Here is a 19687-nt window from a genome sequence, read left to right on the forward strand (position 1 = left end):
CCCTTTAGAAATGATCAAGAGGAAAGCATAATCAAAGTTGGTGTGAACCAGGCTTTCTTCCATACCTTGTAAAATTTGCAGCTCTCATAATGCTATAGAGGATATTCCTTTATTTTCTAATTACTGACATAAACTCCTTTTCCCAGGATTAAAAGTCAAATTGTAGGTTTCTGAGAAATGTTTCTATTTATTGGAGCATACCAGATTACTAATAAAACAGAAAGAGCAATGTAGATACAGAGCCTTTTATCTTACTAGAAAGATTAAAGGCTTTATAACCAGATGAATCTAGGTCAGATTCTGGTTCCAACAATTATGCTGTAGGCATTGGCCAACCTTGTTTTCACATCTATAAATTGGTAATACTCTCTATCTTGCAATGTTATTATGAGGCACAAGCACAAATGATACAGAAAATTGGGCTTTTATTAATATATACAAGTTGCTTTGGATACAATGATGAGAATTCTTAGAGACATTCCACTTTCTTCTGTCGCGATCAGAACTACATTTAGTGAGGAAGACATTTTTTTCCACCAGCTTAGACTTGTTTAGGAACACAGCTGTAGTTTCTATGGAACCATAATTTGGCAATGTTATTGGTTGTCTCCCGTGCTAAAGGAAAGCAACCCAAGAGAATGAATAGTGTTCCCTTGAGCTTGTATCATTCTCTGTTCTGTAACTCTCCCCATTCTTATTTGTAATGTTTATTTCTACTCTTGAATCCTTGTTTAATTTAACTGCATTGTGTGTATGCTACTTTAAGGGAAAGTTCCATGGGTAGATTGGATGTGAGGAAAACCCTCAGAGTGCCCTATTTCCTTTATATTTCCCCAACAGTGCCTAGCAGTGTGTCAGATATGTTATTTATTCATTAAGCAAATATCTGAGTGCCTACAATGGAACCAGGCCCTTATTCTAGATGCTGGATATATGCCAGTTAATAAAACAGTAAAAAATACTCTGCCTTGTGGAGCTTAGATTCTAGTGCACATAGGAAGTAGAGAATTCAATTCTGGTTGCCTTAATGGGGCAAAAGGACATTTTGATCCTTTGTCTAAATCTCTCACCAATTTAGCTGGAAAATTTAGACAAGTAATTTGATGGATGTGCTTTCCTACTTTGCAATGTTTAATACATACATATGTATACACGAGAATCTCTACATCACCTCTTACTTAGTCTTTCCAGTATAAGTAGTATTATGGCCTGATTTAAAAATGAATATTCTTCTAGTCATATTTGCCTTCAAACTAATAAACTATAAATCCAAGAGATTTGACAATACAATTTTTAATGGTTGAAAAATAGTAAAAAGAAAGTTTGTACAATAAAATGAAAATTTATACTATTGTAGGTTTGCCTTTTTTTTTTTTAATATGGCACAGCTAATCTTTAGTTTACATTTGTAAAAGGCACCAGATGTTAACAGGGTAAAGAATGCAAGAAACCAAAACTGAGCTATTTTCCCCAACTTCCTTTGGGTACTATTGTACACATTTTAAGGTAGATGCTTTTCTGTGCAAAATTCAACAGAAGAAAATTGATACCATGTTACAAGTTCACACATTCTCAGATTTTTTTCAATATGATTTGTCAGGATACTTATGATAAAGCATATTAAAACAATTTTTTTCCTAATGAGCTTAAAGAGGTTGATGAACAATTATTAAAAATTATTTAGAGAATTCATTACAGACCCCTCATAGAAGATATAGAAAAGTCAATCTTTTTTTCTTGTTTCTTCTTTCAGAAATGTCCATATCAGTTTGTTCACTATGTCAGGTTGTTCTTGCTGAAGCCAGTGACTGACTTCTGACAAAATAGTTAGCCTGAAATAATTCTTAACATAAATCTTTGTGACTTCAGCCATCTCAGCCTCCATAAATGCATCTTTCTCTCCCCACAGTAGGAGTGTTGGAGTGGTTACCATGTGGTGTTTGAGAGGCAGGCAGCTATAAAAACAAAACACATGGATTTGAGACTCATTGTAAAAGTTAAAATAACATTTTTCCATTCTATTCCTTTAGGTCATACATGCTCACAGGAGGCAGTATTGCCACCGATGGGGTGAAATTTGGTTCTCAGGAGAGTGATAAAAATATTACTTTCCTTATATGTAAATCATGGATATACACATAGTACATAAAGAAATATTAAAATTTCATAGGGTGGAGAGCAATTGGGGAAAAAATAATCTAAAATGGCTCCTTAAGGAGGTGATGATGAAAGAATGAATGGTTGAGAAACACTGAATTAGGCAATCACTCTATACATAAAAAATTTAAAAGGCTATTTAAGAAGGGCTATTTAAAATTTTTAATTGGATGAGGCCAACAAAATTTATAATGAAGGTTATAATCAAATATGAAATTTATCACTATGATGAATAATTGGTTTAAAAATATGCCAGAATATCTGAATGGTGTGATAAAAGAGTTTTAAATGATGTCAATTTAAATATATTTTAAATTGTTTGTTAGATAATATAATGTATTTTATATGAAATCAAAACTGAGAAGTCAGAAAACATATATGGACTGAGCTTTACCATTAAATTGTACTATATTTATTTTGCAAGAAGATTCTCTTCTTTAATAGAATATATAGAGAGAAAGAGAGAGAACGAGAGGGAGAGAGAAAGTGGGGGAGATGAGCAGGAGAGAGAGACAATCCCAAGCAAGATCCATGCTCAGTACAGAACTTGACATGAGGCTTGATCCCCACAACCCTGTGATCATGATCTGAGCCCAAATCAAGAGTCGGATGCTCAACCAACTGAGCCATCCAGGGACCCCAGAAGATTCTTTTTTAAAACAACATTTTATTGTGTGTTTTTCTTAAGTATAAAGAATAAAATCATGCATAATTTCATCATTAAAAGATAGCCTTTTGGTCATTTTCCACACATACAATTGAAAATGCAATAAATATACATAATATATATATATAATATCCATATTCAACTTTCACACTGCATTATAAATTGAGAATTTTCTCATTTCATAATGTTTTATATAAAGACAATTGTAAAAGATATGATTTTACGGTATAATTACCCATAAATAACCCATAAATGACTATTCCCTATAATTGAATATTTAGACTATATCATTAGTTGAAAGAAGGGGATGTTTTAAGTGATGCTATAATGAGCATTTTGTGCCCAAATCTTTTTTGGCATTTTAGATAATTTCTTTTGGCTAGATCCCTAGAAGTGGAATTCCTGAGCTAAAGAGTAAATATTTTTAAAGCCTTTGATAGCTACTGCTACACTTTTTCAGAAAGGTGGGATGGTATTAATTACAATCCTGTTGATTAAGCATGAGAATGAACATCTAACTAGACACTCAGCAGCACTGACTTCCATTTTTGCTAGTTATAAAAAATCATGAGTGTGGCCACTTGGGGTTGATAGGATGCTGCTTGAAATGTGCAGGATATCACCTATGTCCACTAAGGACTTAACTTTTGGCTCTCATGCAAGTGGCCATCATTTGGTTATAATGCTCCTAAAAATTAAGTTCTTTGTGAACAGGTAAACTGATAGAAAAACACATTCTATCCTTAATTTTTATACATGGATTGCTATACAAACTTGTAAATCACTTAAATTCTAGAGCTCATAAAATATTCAAAAGTAAAACATTTTCTTTTTTTTTTAACATTTTAAATTTTATTTATTTTGAGAGAGGAGGGAGAGAGCAGGCATATGTGAGGGGGCGTGGGGGCAGGGAGAGGCAGAGAGAGAATCTTTAAGCAGGCTCCACGCCAAGCACAGATCCCTACTTAGGGCTCAATTCCAAGAAGAGTGAGATCATGACCTGAGCCCAAATCAAGAGTCAGAGGCTTAACTGACTGAGCCACCCAGGTGTACTCAGAAGTTAAACAGTTTCTAACAGTTATCTGCATATTTAACAATATGTGAGCAGTAAGGTAGGAGGAGTTTTAAAAGACAATTAGTTAAAAAGCAAAGAAAATTCTTCACTCATATGTGAAATTTAAGAAACAAAACAAATGAACAAAGAAAAAAGGAGATAAATCAAAAAAACAGACTCAGCTATAGAGAACAAACTGGTAGTTGCCAGAGGGGAGCGGGGCGGGGGGATGGGGAAAATAGGTGAAAGGGATTAAGAGTATATTTATTATGATGATCACTGAGTAATGTATAGAATTGTTGAATCACTATATTTTATTCCTGAAACTAAAGTAACACTATATAGTAACTATATTTGAATTAACAAAATAAAAATATAAAATGAATTTTAAAACTTTTTTAAAAGGAAAAAAATAAGAAAAATATAAATTATTTACCAGATCAAATTGGAATTAAAAGGGGGAAGTTGCCAGAAAATTAAAAGAAGAGCACATTCTCTGGTCCTGAGGTTTCAAATTGCTAACCTTCATGGGAAATATGTTACATATAAAAGAAAGTATGCACAGTGTGGTGACTATAGTTAATAATACTGCATTGCATATTTAAAAGTTGCTGGGAGAGTAGATCCTAAAAATTCTCAACACACAAAAAAATTTATAACTATGTATTGAGACAATGTTGACTTATGGTGATCATCTCATAATATATACAAATATTAAATCACTACATTGTACACCTAAAACTGTTTTAAGTCAATTATACCTCAATATAAATAAAAAAAGCAAATAAACAAATAAAAAGCAAAACATCATTTTAGAAGAGTATGTTAAGCTGAAGAACTTACTGGGAAAACACTTGATAAAATATTTCTGATTAAAAGAAAATATTTGTGATTAATCTTAGGAAGTATAGAAGCAATTTGAAAAATGTGACAACTGTAATAGGTAGTAACAATTTCTGGTCTATACTGTTAATCATTCAACCTACCAAAATATATTTTAACATTTCTATTTCAAATAAGTCTGATTTTACCATGTTACTCTTCCATCACTCTGAGTTATCAGCTGATGGGCTAAGTATTAAGGCAGCAATTTCCAGAGTGTTATATACTCCATCTATTACTTCTGTGTGTGGAAATATTTTATTACTATAAGAAGATAACGTGGAAAATAAGCACACCCACATATCACCACTAGCTTAAGAAACCAAACACAGCAAATATGATAACATATTTTTGCTGACCTTTCCTTGATACCATTTTTCATCACCTCACCCTAAGGCAGAGTGGTTCTCAAAGTGTCAGCAACAAACTAGCAGCATCAGCATCGCCTGTGAACTTGGCAGAACTAACAACACTTGGGACCCACCCCAGACTGACTGAATAATAGGGTCTTGCCATCTGTTTTAACATGATATTGTAAAGAATCACTACCATAGGAGGAATGACTAGGTTGAATTTAGTTATCATCCCTGTGATGTTTTTAAACTTTTATTTGATGTATTAAGATATCTCTCCTCCATGCCTATGGTTTCTTTGAATAGTGGTTTTCCTTAAGGCCTCCCGGATCCTTGTCCCACCCTTGAATGGTGAGTGACAGTTGGTCCAGAGTACTGGACTAGGTGGGTCTATCAGATCATATTCCTTAGGGTGAGAGTTTAATCTCTTTCTCCTCTCTCTCTACCAAATAATGGAAGGCAGTAACCTGAGAGGCAGACAAAGTTGTTTGTTCTGCAAACTCTTCCACAAGAACTGATCTAAAGTTTAGATGGGCAGTAGTGAATTTGCGAGACCATTCTCATATTAAGCCATAGTCTTCAGTCTACCCTTTATCAGTAATGAAGGTGATGTTTTGGTTTTCCTTTGCTGACCCTTGTTTGACTTCTCAACTCATTCAGAAATTAGTCAGGAAAGGGGTGGTAGTATTTGTCAGATCTCCCCAAATACAGTACATATATTTCTACAAACAATATATTGAGGTGTTTTGCATTTTTAGAACTCTATATAAATGGTATAATATTGTACATATGCTTCCATACCTTGCTTTTGTGCCTTAATATTATATTTTTAAGATTATCTATTAATGATACATTTAGTTCTAAATCACTTTCACTCCTACATAGAATATCATCTTATGATTATACCACAATTGATCCATTTTCCTGTTAATGGCCATTTAAGGGGCGCCTGGGTGGCTCAGTCAGTTAAGCATCTGACTTCAGCTCAGGTCATGATCTTGCAGTTTGAAGGTTTGAGCCCTGCAGTGGGCTCTGTGGGGACAGCTCAGAGCCTGGCACCTGTTTCAGTTTCTGCGTCTCCTACTCTTTGCCCTCCCCCATTTGTGCATGCACACGCTCTCTTTCTCTCTCTCTCAGAAATAAACATTAAAAAATTATAAATAAAACATATCCAATTATTTTGATAATTCAAATAATATTGAACTTGTTCTTGTGCGCATCCTCTTGTGCGCATATGAAATCGTTTCCTTACAATATATTCCCCAAAACAGAATTGCTTCTTCAGAGAGTATGCACATCTTCAACCTTAGTCAATACTGTTAAGTTGTTTTCCGAACTGATTGTATACTCCAAAGCAGCATGTAAGAATTCATTTTGCTCCTTATCACTGCCAACACCTTTCTCAAAAATTTAAATATTTCTAATCAAATGAGAGTGGAATACTTTTCACTTACCTGATGTGGTAGAGACTCCTTCCTAAAACCTCTTCCTTTCTACCATAGTGACAGAAAAACAACATTTTCCAGAGTTGTTGCAGCAAGGTGAAGATACGAGAAACGATGTATGCAACTTCTAAGTTGTGTCCAGTACGCCTTCCCTTCCCCTCTTCCCACTGACTGAAATGCAGCCATGGTGGTAAACCATCTTGGACGAACGAGAGGGACACCCCAGGGATGGCAGAGTAACAAGACATAAAGTGCCTAGGTCTTTGACCAAAGAGGAACCTAACAGTTTTGACGATTTCATGGAGCAAAGTCAACAAACTGATCTAGACTTTTACTTGTGAGAGAAATACATATCTTTTTTTTAATGATACTGTTATTTTAGGTCTCCATTACAAGTAGTGAAACCTATGTTCTATATCTGACTACTAGTAAAGTTTGGCCTCTTAAATGTTATTGACCATTAAATCCTTCTTCTCTGAATTGTCTTTTCATATATTTGCCCATTTTGGGATTGGGCTACCTTTTTATCAGCTTGGAGGCATTCTTTACAAATTCTAGATACTGTTAGCACATGATTATATATTGCAAATAACCTTTCCCCATCTAAAGTTGCCTCTCATTCTATGATATCTTTTGATATATAAATGTTTTAAATATTCATGCAATCAAATTTATCAGCCTTCTTCATAATTTAAGCTGTTTGCTTATTTAAGAAATCTTTCCTACCTGAAGTCATGAAAGCTTTTTCATATCTTTTAAATATTTGGAAGTTTTGCTTATCATGTTTAGGTTTTCTATTTTCCTGAGGTTCATTTCTTGTTTAGTAAGAGACAGGGATCTAATTTCATTTTATTCTATATGGATATCTAATTGTTCCAACAACACGTATAGAATCTTTTCACCACTGGCTCAAAATGTTCGTCTGTCATAGCAGGTTCCCATATGTGTGGTTCCATTTTTGGGCTTTCTTCTCTGTTCTGTTAGTCAATTTGTCTATCCCAGAGTCAATGCCATATATGACTCATTTATAGTCTCATTACAAGTCTTAATATTTAATAGGGCTAGTCATCCATCTGTCCTTTCCTTTAAAGCTATCTTGGCCATTCTCAGACTTAGGCTCTTCCATACAAATTTCAGAATCAGTTTTTCAAGTTTCATAAAATTTTCCTATGGTTTTCAAGAAATTAAATTAAATGTATAGTTTGTCAGAAATCGAGAACTTTATGATATTAAAGTTTTCCAGTCACAAACACGATAAACCAGGGCTAATTTTCACTAGTTTATACCAGCATGTCTGTATGGATTGTTAAAATATTAAAATATTTAAATATTTACTTCTCTAGTAGATAGCTATTGCCGTGAGCCTGTATTCTTGACTACTTTCAAGTTCTAACAATCCATAAAGGTGATCTTTTGTTAGAGTCATTCCCTATATACCTAATTTTTTTGTTGCTTTGTAGGCATATCTATGTTTTTAATGTTTATTTATTTATTTTGAGAGAAAGAGAGAGACAGGGAGGGGCAGAGAGAGAGGGGGAGATAGAGAATCCCAAGCAGGCTATGCTGTCAGTGCAGAGCCCAATACAGGGCTCAATCTCACCATGAGATCATGACCTGGGCTGAAATCCAGAGTCCGACTGAGCCACCCTGGTGCCCTGGTTTTTTTTTTTTTTTAATGTTTCTAACTGTTTATTTATAAGATCATAATTTTTATATATTGTATTTATGTATATTAACTTCACTGAAATATTTTTGTTTAAATAACTTTTCTGTAGATTCTTTAAGTAACCATATTATCTATGAAATATTATGGCTTTGTTTCTTTCTTTCCTAATACTTAGACTTTTTCATTTTTTTCCTTATGTGGCTAAAACCTCCAAAACAGTGGCAAAATAGAAGCAGCTATAGTTGCCAAGTTTATCTTTAGATTTTATTTTTAGATAAAATGCTTTTAGTGTTTCATCATAAAGTATGATGTTTGTTTGCTATAGGTTTCTAAGACCAGAGTTCCCTTCTGCTTTGCTGTCATAATGGAATCATACTGTGGTTAATATGAAGACACTAACAGACACAGGGAATATCAAGAATAATGGCAAAGGGAAAGAAACCTCCAAAGGTGGCTTTAAAAGCAGGAGATAATATATCATTCTCTCAGACAGAGGAAGGACTTCCCAGATCCCCCAAAGTTTCCCATGGAGATACACCTAGTGGACAGGGCTGCAAAGTATTTTCTGCTTTCAATGGGGGTTTTCCATCCTCTTGGTCCTGACTCCTGGGCTATCTTTTTATGTGCCTGCCAGCTGCTCAGGTGCAAATAACCACTACAAAACACTCTGAATACCTCCCCCCACCTCAGATAATAAGTAAAGCAAAGGTCAATCTCCTACACTATCCCTTCAGGAGATTCAGGCTAAGTGGACTAACTGGGGTCCACTCTTATAGCCTCTATTTCTAGATTACTAAGAACTGTTGCATAAATATTCAACTGGGCTGAATATTATTAAATGCTCCTTCTTTATTTAGGTAATCATATTTTTCCCTTTAATCTGTTAATGTGGTTAAAGTAATGAATTTTATTTTAGTTTTTAAAGTAATGAATTTTAATGCTAACTTTGGTTTAATTTTAAATGCATGCTGGATTCAAGTCAAAAATATTTTATTTTAAATTTATAGATCTACTTTTATAATGTAGTTTGAGCTATAATCTTCTAGTTTTATACAATCTTTGTCTTCTTTTGGTATTAAAGTTATACCAGCTTCATAAAATGAGCTGAAGCATATGCCTTCTTTTTATAATGTCTAAAAGTATCAAAGAATGGGAGTTCTGTGTTAGAACTTACCTGTAAAACCACCTCAGCCTATTTATGTGGGTATGTGTTATGTTTTTATAGATGGTCTTTAAAATAATAATTTAATTTCTTTAATGGCTACGCCTATTTAGGTTTTCCAATTCTTCATGAGTCAGTTTTGGTTGCTATATTTTTCTAAAAAAGTGCCCATTTTGTCAAAGTTCTTAAGTTTGTTAACCTACATTTTATATTTTAATCCTGTTATGTTTATGGTTACATCTATTTTCTACTTCCTAATATTGTTTCATGCATTTTAAAAACCAATCTTGACAAAAGTTTATATTAATAATCTTTAAAGAATCTGCTTTTGATTTTTTGATTCTCTCTATTGTGTCTGTTTTTGATTGCATTAATTTCAGCTTTTAATCTAATTTAAATTATTTTCCTTCCAATTTATTTTTGTTTACATATTGTTCTTTTCCTAACTTCTCAAATTGTACCCTTAGGTCACTAATCTTTTCTACCTTCTTTTCTAATATATGCATGGGAAACTGTTAATATGTTTCTTCTTACATATTGTTTTAACTGTATTCCACATGTTTTGATATTATTATTTTTTCTAAGTTTTTACTAATTTCTATTATGATTTTTTTAATGTCTCTTTATTTTGAGAGAGAGTGCACATGTGCACCTGTGCAAGTAGGAAAGGGCAAATAAAGAATCCCAAGTAGAGTCTGTGCTGTCAGTGTGGAGCCCAATGCAGGGCTTGATGCCACAAACCGTGAGATCATGGCCTGAGCCAAAGTCAAGAGTCAGACACTTAACCAACTGAGCCACCCAGGCACCCCTCCATTATAATATTTTTTGATCCATGAGTAATTTTTTAAAGTTTTTATTTAAATTCCAGTTAACACATAGTATTATATTAGTTTCTGGTGTACAATATAGTGATTCAGCACTTCCATACAACACCCTGTGCCCATCACCAGTGCTCTTCTTAATCCCCATCATCTATTTCACCCAGTTCCCCTGTAACCATCAGTTTGTTTTCTATAGTTAGGAGTCTATTTCCTGGTTTGTCTCTTTCTCTCCCTTTTTTCTCCTTTGCGCATTTGCTTCTTAAGTTCTACATATGAGTGAAATCATGTAGTATGTGTCTTTCTCTGACTGACTTACTTGACTTAGCATTATACTCTCTAGCTCCATCCAGTCATTGCAAATGGCAAGATTTCATTCTTTTTATGGTTAATATTCCTGTGTGTGTGTGTGTGTGTGTGTGTGTGTGTGTGTGACATCTTCTTTATCCATTCACAAATCAATGGACACTTGAACTGTTTCATAGTTTGGCTATTGTAGATAATACTGCTATAAACATCAGGGCACATGTATCCCTTTGAATTAGTATTTTTGTATTCTTTGGTAAATACCTGCATCATAGCCAGGAATAATATAAAAGTTTTTAAAATTTCTGAGTATAGGTACTTTTCTAAAAGTTTGTGTAATTATTAACTTCTAAGTGCATTGTGTTCAGAGAACACATCCATATGATATTGATCCCTTGGTATTGATTAGGATTTACTCTATAGTCCAGTATGTAATCATTCTTTGTAAACATTTCTATGTGCTTAAAAATATTGTATATTTTCTAATTATTGGATGCAGGATTCTAGACTTGTTCATCAGATCAAAGATGTTAATTGGGTTGTTCATTCAAATATTTCATATTTTTATTAATTTTTTTCTGCTTGATTAACTTTTGAGAGAGGTGGGTTAAAATCTCTAATAGTGATTGTGGATTTGTCATTTTCCCTTGTGTCAGTTTTTGCTTTATATTTGGTGCTTTATTATAAGTTTAGACTTATTTATCTTTTTGCAGGTTAGATCCTATAGCTAATCCAATTCCGAATTCATTCTGGTTCCTTGGTTCCAAGTTTTGGAGAGTCCTTGGATGAGGCTATGGTCCTGGGAAGAGTGATAAATGAAGGTGATTTGCATACCTGAGTATATGTACTGTACCTCATGTATAGTCATTATATACTATATAACCATTTTTAATTATGTACTTGGCCTTGATTACTCTAAAATAAAGAACCAGAACAAGGAGTTACTTGAGCTTCCAGAAGACTCGATGTGACTTTGACCTAGCTAGAGTTAACCTATAGCAATCTAGTTTAAAACTTTCACCTTTACATAAAATTGTATGTTTTGATCTTCACAGGCCTGCTTTTTTTCTCTTCCTCTCTCCATGCTAATTAGTAGGATTCTAGAGCTTACTCTTGGGAATGCTGGTCCTCCTACTGAACAAATGTTAGTAAAAGAGCTTGAGAAAGATGAGAATATTTTCCTCTTTTTCCTTGTAGCTACTTGTTTTATATCACAAAGCTAGCTTTGATAAAGGAATAAATCAAGAATATATAAAAATGATTATTTTTATCTCCTGTTCAAAATTTAAACTTGTATAAAAATGTCATTATATTTTCTTTTATAATTCTCTTTACAAATGTTATTTGTAAAAAAAGAAAAAAACAAACAACAAATGAAAAAACATGGACTTAAGACAATGTTGCTATATCCTATGAGATTAACCTGTAGTCTCTGCAATGTCAGTCATTGCTTGTTTGATAAATGGGTACCTACAAATACCTTTTAAATTAACATCTCTGTCTTATCGAAGGTATTGCATTCATATAATCTCGTGACTGCCCTTGGATTCTGTATTCAAATAATTTGATTTTGTTTTATTTAAAATAACACCTTTGGGGCACCTGGATAGTCTCAGTTGATTAAACATTCGACTCTTGGTTTTGGCTCAGGTCATGATCTCATGGTCGTGAGATCGAGCCCCACTTCAGGCTCCATGCTGAATGTAGAGCCTTCTGGGGGTTCTCCCTCTCTTCCTCTCTCTCTGTCCCTCTCTCACTCACTCTCTCTCTCAAAATAAATAAACATTAAAAATATTATAAATAAATAAATAAATAAATAAATAAATAAATAAATAAATAAAAGAAAATAATTTCTATAGGAGCACCTGGCTGGCTTAGTCAGTGGAACATGTAACTGTTGATCTTGGCATTGTCAGTTCAAGCCCTATGTTGGATGTAAAGATTACATAAAAATAAAATCAATCAATCAATTAATCAATCAATAAAGCACCCACTCTAACTTTTTTCCATCCTTATGCTTATTGTGACTCAATCTAATCTGATATTTTGTTTTTTAACTGGCAAGTTTAATACATTCATATTTATTGTGCTTACTGACATATTTAAATTGAGTTTGACATCTTATTTTGTACTATTTACTCTACTTTGCTTCCCTTTTCTCTTTCCTGCCTTCTTTTGAATTGATAGTTTTCTTGTCACCCTCTACTGGTTTGAAAATAATACATTCTATTTCCATTATTTTATTTTACTAGAACAAATTCTTAGCATCTCTCTCTATATATATTCATGTGTATCTAATTCTATCATATATATAATTTTTTTGGTTTATTTATTTTGAGTGAAAGAGAGTAAAGTGGGGGAGGGTGAGAGAGAGAGAAACAGAGAGAGAGAGAATCCTAAGAAGGCTCTGCATGTCAGCACAGAGCCCAATGTGGGGCTTGAACTCATAAACCATGAGCCAAAATCAGATGCTTAACCAACTGAGCCAGCCAGGAACCCCAATATATAGTTTCTAATTTCATCCTCTATGTCAAATATAACCTGTATTTTGTATTTTCACTTATTTATCTTTCTAAGCTATATTCTAAGTTTTTCGGAGCTGTCTTCTAATTCATAATTCTTTTTAGCTTGTCTGATCTGCTATTTAACTCACTAGTGGAATTTTATATTTCAATAGCCATATTTTTCACTTTGAGAAGTTCTTCTGCTCTTTTTCAGCTTTTCCAGTCTGTCTTGATATTTTATTAGTCTTTTTTCATACTTTTTATTCTATTGCATATTTAATGATTTAAACATACTTTATAATCTCTGTTCTAATATTTGAAATTTGTAAGAGTTCTACTGCAATTGTTCTGACTTGTTAATGGTTGATTAGTAATTTTGGTAATTTGGATTATGAACTCATCTTAGGGGACTTTACATGTGGAAATATTGTAAGTCTGAGTTGAGATGTTGTCTGTCTCAGTGACTATCCACTATATAGCTGTTCATGCCAGGAATTCAGGAGCCATCCTTGATACCCCTTTTCTTCTCATTCCTCCTCATGCCCCCTCCCACCCCCTCATATAACCTGTTACCAATCCCTGTCAATTTTCCTCTTAAATATCTCTTAAAAATACCCATTCTCTCCATCTCCACTCCCTTCTGGCTATTTCAGGCTACCATCATCTTTAGCCTGGACCATTGCTGTTTCCTCACATTGAATGAATGCATAAAAATACAGATTAGATTGTTTCTCTTTCCTGCTTGAAATGCTCATTTACTAGCTTTACATTCATGGCTTTTAAGTACTTAATATGGTCTACTTGGCTCTGCTTGGCCAACCACTGCCTTCTCTTGGACCCAATTTCATTTCATTGCCTTTTTCTGTGCTAGGCACACTGCCCTTCATTGTATTACTTAAAACCACAACTCTCTGTCTTCCCACACTGCTTTGCCACATGCTATATCCTTTTCCTGAAATGCCAATTCCTCCATCCTCAACTTTAGTCAATATGTAACTCATCCTTCATTTCTCTGTTCAAACATCATTAGCTCAGTTCTCATCCCTTTCTCTTATAGTCTTTGTTTATAACCATATATTCATTTTGTGGTTATATACTTGATGTTTGTTTTCCCCACCTGGCTAGTGAGATCAGGGATCTTTGACTTGATTTACTCAATACTGAGTTTGGCATAGACTTGATCATAGAAAGTACTTAATATATATTTCATGAATGAATAATGATCATTAAGAATATGATTACAAATATACATCTATTCACAATAATCCAAAGGTAAAGAATAAGTGGATATAGTTATGGATAAAACAAGTGACAACTATATGGGGATTTCATTAAGCTTTCTACTTTTCCATATGCTTAAAGTTTTCCCTAAAAAAAGAGTATGCAACTTACAAAATCAGAATACTTTTGAGTATTTGGACAAACTGTGAACTTAATCTTGAAAATAAAATATTAAGCTGAGTGGTTTAGTCAGTTAAGTGTCCAACTCTTGGTTTTGGCTCAGGTCATGATCTCATGGTTCATGAGACTGAGCCCTGCATTAGGCTCTGCACTGACAGCATGGAACCTGCTTGGGATTCTATCTCTCCCTCTCTGACCCTTCTCTGCTTGTACTCTTTCTCTCCAAATAAATAAACTAAAAAAAATAATAAAGGGGCACTTGGGTGGCTCAGTCTGTTAAGCGTCTGGCTTCAGCTCAGGTCATGCTCTCACAGTTCATGGGTTCTAGCCCTGCATCGGGCTCTGTGCTGACAGCTAGCTCAGAGCCTGGAGCCTGCTTCAGATTCTGTGTGTCGCTCTCTCTGACCCTCCCCTGCTTGTGCTGTTTCTCTCTGTCTCTCAAAAATAAATAAAAAACATAAAAAATTTTTAAAAATAATAAAATATTGCCTATTGTTTATAATGTTGCTATAAACATCGGGGTGCATGTATCCCTTCAAAATAGTATTTTTGTATGATTTGGGTAAAAACCTAATAGTGCAATTGGTGGATTGTAAGGTAGTTCTATTTTTAACTTTCTGAGGAAACTCCATACTGATTTCCAGAGTGGCTGCACCAGTTTGCATTCTAAACAACAGCATAAGAGGATTCCCCTTTCTCTACATCCTCACCAACACCTCGTTTCCTGTGTTGTTAATTTCAACAATAGTCAAATTAGGGAAAGAACTGAAACGTCCATTGACAGTTGAATGGATAAAGATGTGGTATATGTATACAATGGAATATTACTCAGCCACAAAAAAGGAATGAAATCTTGCCATTTGCAACAATGTGGCTGGAGCTAGAGAGTATTATGTTAAGCAAAATCAGTCATAAAAGACAAATGTCATATGATTTCACTCTTATGTGGAATTTAACAAACAAAGCAAATGAACATAGATTGGGAGAAAGGAGAGGCAAACCAAGAAACAGACGCTTAACGTAGAGGGTTACTGGAGGGAAGGTGTGTGGGGGAATGGGTTAAATAGATGATGGGTATTTAGAAAAGCACTTGTAATGAGCACTGGGTGTTGTATATAAGTGATGAATCACTAAATTCTACACCTGAATCTAATATTGAACTATATGTTAACTAGCTGGAATTGTTTAAAAATGTTTATTTATTTTGAGAGAGAGAGAGAGAATGTGTGTGTGCATGTGTGTATACAAGCACACAATTAGGGGAAGAGGCAGAGAAGGAGAGAGAAAGAGGAGCAAGAGAATCCCAAGCAGCATGGACAGCACAGAGCCCGATGCAGAGTTCAATCCCATGAACCCTAGATCATCACCTGTGCTGAAATCAAGAGTTGTAGGCTTAACCAACTTAGCCACCTAGGTGCCCCTAACTAGCTGGAATTTAAGTAATACTTGGGATAAAAAATAAATAAAATATTGGCTCTTTGGGGAATAAATATTTTATTTAACTAAAAAGAAATTTTACTGACCTGAAGATATTTCGGTAATGGTTAATTGGACCACTTAATGCTCCAGGCTGGGAGAAGACATAAATATAAGCCTCAAGATCTTCTGTTGTTAAGCGACATCCTTTCCTTCCAATACCAGTGCTGTGACTGGTAAACAGATGTTTCAAAGCCTAATTTAAGTGAAAAGAAAATAATTAAAGTTTTTTAGTTATCTAACAATAAACCTTTGGCTTTTGAAAGAGAATGATGGTCAGTGTCAGTGACAACTTCCCATTTTAACTGTAGCCAGGTAGGAGACCTCACTGTTTACACATTATATATATTTTTGCTTTCCTGGCTTTACTTTTGGTATTCTTCCCTTCTAATCCCCCATGTACACTTTATGCTTATGAAAAGCAACCTAATTTTTTTGTGTCTATTCACATTCTATAAGGCTAAGTTCAGAAACTATTGCCACCCTAAAGTGTTCCCTAATACTCTAGTTAATAGTAGTTTATCTGTTTACTGACAATCTACTCCCCCAACGATTGTTTGAACTTTTTTGGACTATAATCCAGAGTAAACAAGCACATTTTATGTCATGATCCAGTTCATACTCCTACACATACTTTTCTGAAACAAAAGTTTAAAGATATATCTCTTGGGGCCCTGGGTGGCTCAGTAGGTTTAGCATCCAACTTTGGCTCAGGTCTTGATGTCACAGTTTGGGGGTTCGAGCCCCACATTGGGCTCTGGGCTGACAGCTCAGAGCCTGGAGGCTGCTTCAGATTCTGAGTCTCCCTCTCTCTCTGCCTCTCCCCCCTGCATACTCGGTCTCTCTTTCTCTCAAAAATAAACATGAAAAAAAACTCTAAAGAAATACCCTTTACTCTTACTATAGTGTTTACTGATATTTTCAATTCACTTCTGTTCTACTTTATTTTTTTTTTAATTCAAATTGCAAGCCACTAAACTGATTTTAGGACTAATGGGTCCCCACTCACAATTTGAAAAACACTGCTCTATACCAGCATTTCTCAAAGTGTAGATCTAAGTCACCTGCATCAGAATCACTGGGATTCTTGTTTAAAATGCAGATCCCTGGGAATGACTGGGTTAAGTCAGTTAAGCATCATGACTTTTGCTCAGGTCATGATCTCCTGATTTGTAGTTTGAGCCCCACATCTACCTCTCTGCTCTCAGCACAGAGCCTGCTTAGGATCTTCTCTCTCTCTCTGTCTCTCTCTGTCTCTCTCTGTCTCTCTCTGCCCCTACCGCACACACTCTTTCTCAAAAAATAAACATTAAAAAAATAAAATGCAGATTCTTGAACCGCAAAACACACCTATAAAAATATGAAATGATTTGTGCCAGAGGTGATTAGTTGAAACATTATTTGAAATAGCAAAAGACTGGAAATAAAAAATGTCCATCAGTGGGGCATTAGTTGAATAAACTATGATATACCCACACAATGGTGTATTAGGTGCTCTTACTACTCCAAGAGAAGATGGAGATGATTATATGCTAATATGAAGTAGCTGATCCCCAGAACATATTTTTAAAAGGGGGAAAAAAAGAAAGGGTCAAAAACAGTGTTTATAGTATGTTATCTTTTGTGTAAGAAGTAGACAAATATATATACATATCCTTATATTTTCAAAAGAAACAATTAAAAAATGAAACAAAAATGAACCAAAATGGTTTCCTATGGGAGAGGGAGGAAACTGGATGGCAGGAAACAGAGACCTAAGCAAGACCTCTGTGCCTTGTATTAGAGTTTTGACTTGAACCATATAAACTTGAACTTTTTATAAAATATAAAAGTTAAGCAAAATTCTGTGGTTCTAATTTTGCTTGGAAATATGAATAAGAATTCATGATTTTTTTCTAAGAATATGTATGTACAGTTTCTGTCCATCAGGAAGATCTAGAAGCAATAAAAACCCAGTAAAAATGGTCACCTCTACACCCAGACTGTGGTTTCTAGATACCATTTCCTACTAATAGGAGCCATAGTTCCTTCAATGAATGATTGATTCCAATCTGGGGCAGGAAATAAAAGATGACCCTAGGACATTAAGAAACTAAGCTATTACTGACTGAAGGATTTATGTCAAAAGGACACAGGAGCCAACCTGTAGGAGTTTCCACTTGCCTATTATGCCATATTACCTAATATGAGACAATCTGAGTGAGTATCAAAAAGAATAACTGCAATTGGTTGATACATATCAAATATAGTTTTAAAGGTCATGACCTCCTAATGGTATAGAAAAAAGAAAACTTCATTGGTTATCATTGGAGATTTCTAGGGCACCAAGTCATTACTCTGAAAGTTGTTTATAAAGGTAAAGAATGAAGCATTTATCCTGCCATTCTTTTGTGTGAATTGTATCTCAGAATAACCAAATAGTAGACATCGATCATTCTTCTTCAAGGAATAATTCCAATTAATATAAGCAGAAAAAAATTATAGAATTAGAAAATCACCATTTTGCAGATCCTATTAAAATAACAGATGTAGGCACTGACAATCAAGATACGCTAAAATTATTTGGTGAAAGGTTGTTAGGAAATTTAGATAGGCCGATAATTCATGAGCCCACTGGTCAGTGCTAATGTTGCTGAAACCGAGACAACTAGGTCTTATGTGCTTCCCTGATGTGATGCATTAGGAAATACCCAGAACCACCTAGGAGTATTCTCGTCAAGTTAAAACTCAGTTTAACAAGCCTCTAGATTAGTAGCACCTCAGCAAGAGAAACAAGTTAAATAACACTATGATGAAGTAGTCAGCCAAATCCAAAATATAAATCATTCCCCAGACAATGACCAAATCTCTTCAGTTAAAAAATGATGTTAAAAAAATAAGAAGGAACTGTTACACACTGAAAAAACTATAACAATCAAATACAATGTGTGGACCTTGTTTGGCTCCTGATTCAAACAAATAAAATGTACAAAGACAGTTGATCATAACCTTTTCAAAGATTAATAGTACCAGAGACTAATATTTAAATAGCAAATGAAGCTCTCATTTAGCAAATCTCTTGATGGAAATTTTAGCACAGTCTAAAATCTGTGCAGATTTTTTTGTACCCCCAATAAAGTTGTTTAAAATTGAAAAAAAAAAGATAGTTGAGACAGTTAAGGAAATTTGAATAGGTATTAAATGATAGTATGGAGTAATTATTCATTTTGTTAGGTTTGACAATGGCATTAGAGTTATGTTTTTAAAAAGTCCTTATCTGTCAGAGATGTACAAAAGTATTTCCAGGTAAAACAATATTATCTTTTTAAAGCCTCCCTAAATATCTAATAACATGTTAGATATATAAGAAGCATTCAATAAACTTCCAAGAAATAGATACAACATGACTCCTGATTGCAGGTATATATGGTATACCAATACCCTCATGCTTACTTTGTTTAAGGGTTTTGTTTACACCCAAGGGCCTCCATTTCTGCCATGTCAAATTCTCTCACCTGGCATTCATATTCTCATGTCTCCCCATGGAATGTTCTCTAAAAAGAGGTATGCCTGTAGGGGACAGAGGCTCTCACAAAAATTGAGCAACAACCAGGCACTCAAATATACAGAAACTATAAAAATAAGTAAGCCTATAGATGAATTATTAGAAGCATTTGTTAAAGTTAAGCATTTGCCTGTTTTCCTTTCTGAAGAATGGATTTAATTTAAAATGTTTTTCATTAGGAATAATGCATTATTTGCTTGACTTGCTTTTTTTCCTTGCATTAAGAGAAAATGCCTAAAAGTGAACAGCAAG

At 34.2% G+C, this 19687-nt stretch overlaps 1 protein-coding gene across 1 annotated transcript in view; it reads right to left on the minus strand.

The window, feature by feature from the left end:
• Positions 1 to 405: 405 nt before the first annotated feature.
• The window catches only part of EPHX4 (epoxide hydrolase 4), a 39994-nt gene continuing 20712 nt past the window's right edge, over positions 406 to 19687 (minus strand). The window contains exons 6-7 of the mRNA XM_029948009.1: positions 15939 to 16087; positions 406 to 1955 (exon numbers count right to left, since the gene is read on the minus strand). Coding sequence (XP_029803869.1) covers positions 1724 to 1955; positions 15939 to 16087 — 381 coding nt within the window. The 3' untranslated portion in view covers positions 406 to 1723. The remainder of the gene's footprint in view (positions 1956 to 15938; positions 16088 to 19687) is intronic.

The sequence above is a fragment of the Suricata suricatta genome, chromosome 8 (genome assembly GCF_006229205.1).
Source record: "Suricata suricatta isolate VVHF042 chromosome 8, meerkat_22Aug2017_6uvM2_HiC, whole genome shotgun sequence".
Taxonomy (NCBI): Eukaryota; Metazoa; Chordata; class Mammalia; order Carnivora; family Herpestidae; genus Suricata; species Suricata suricatta.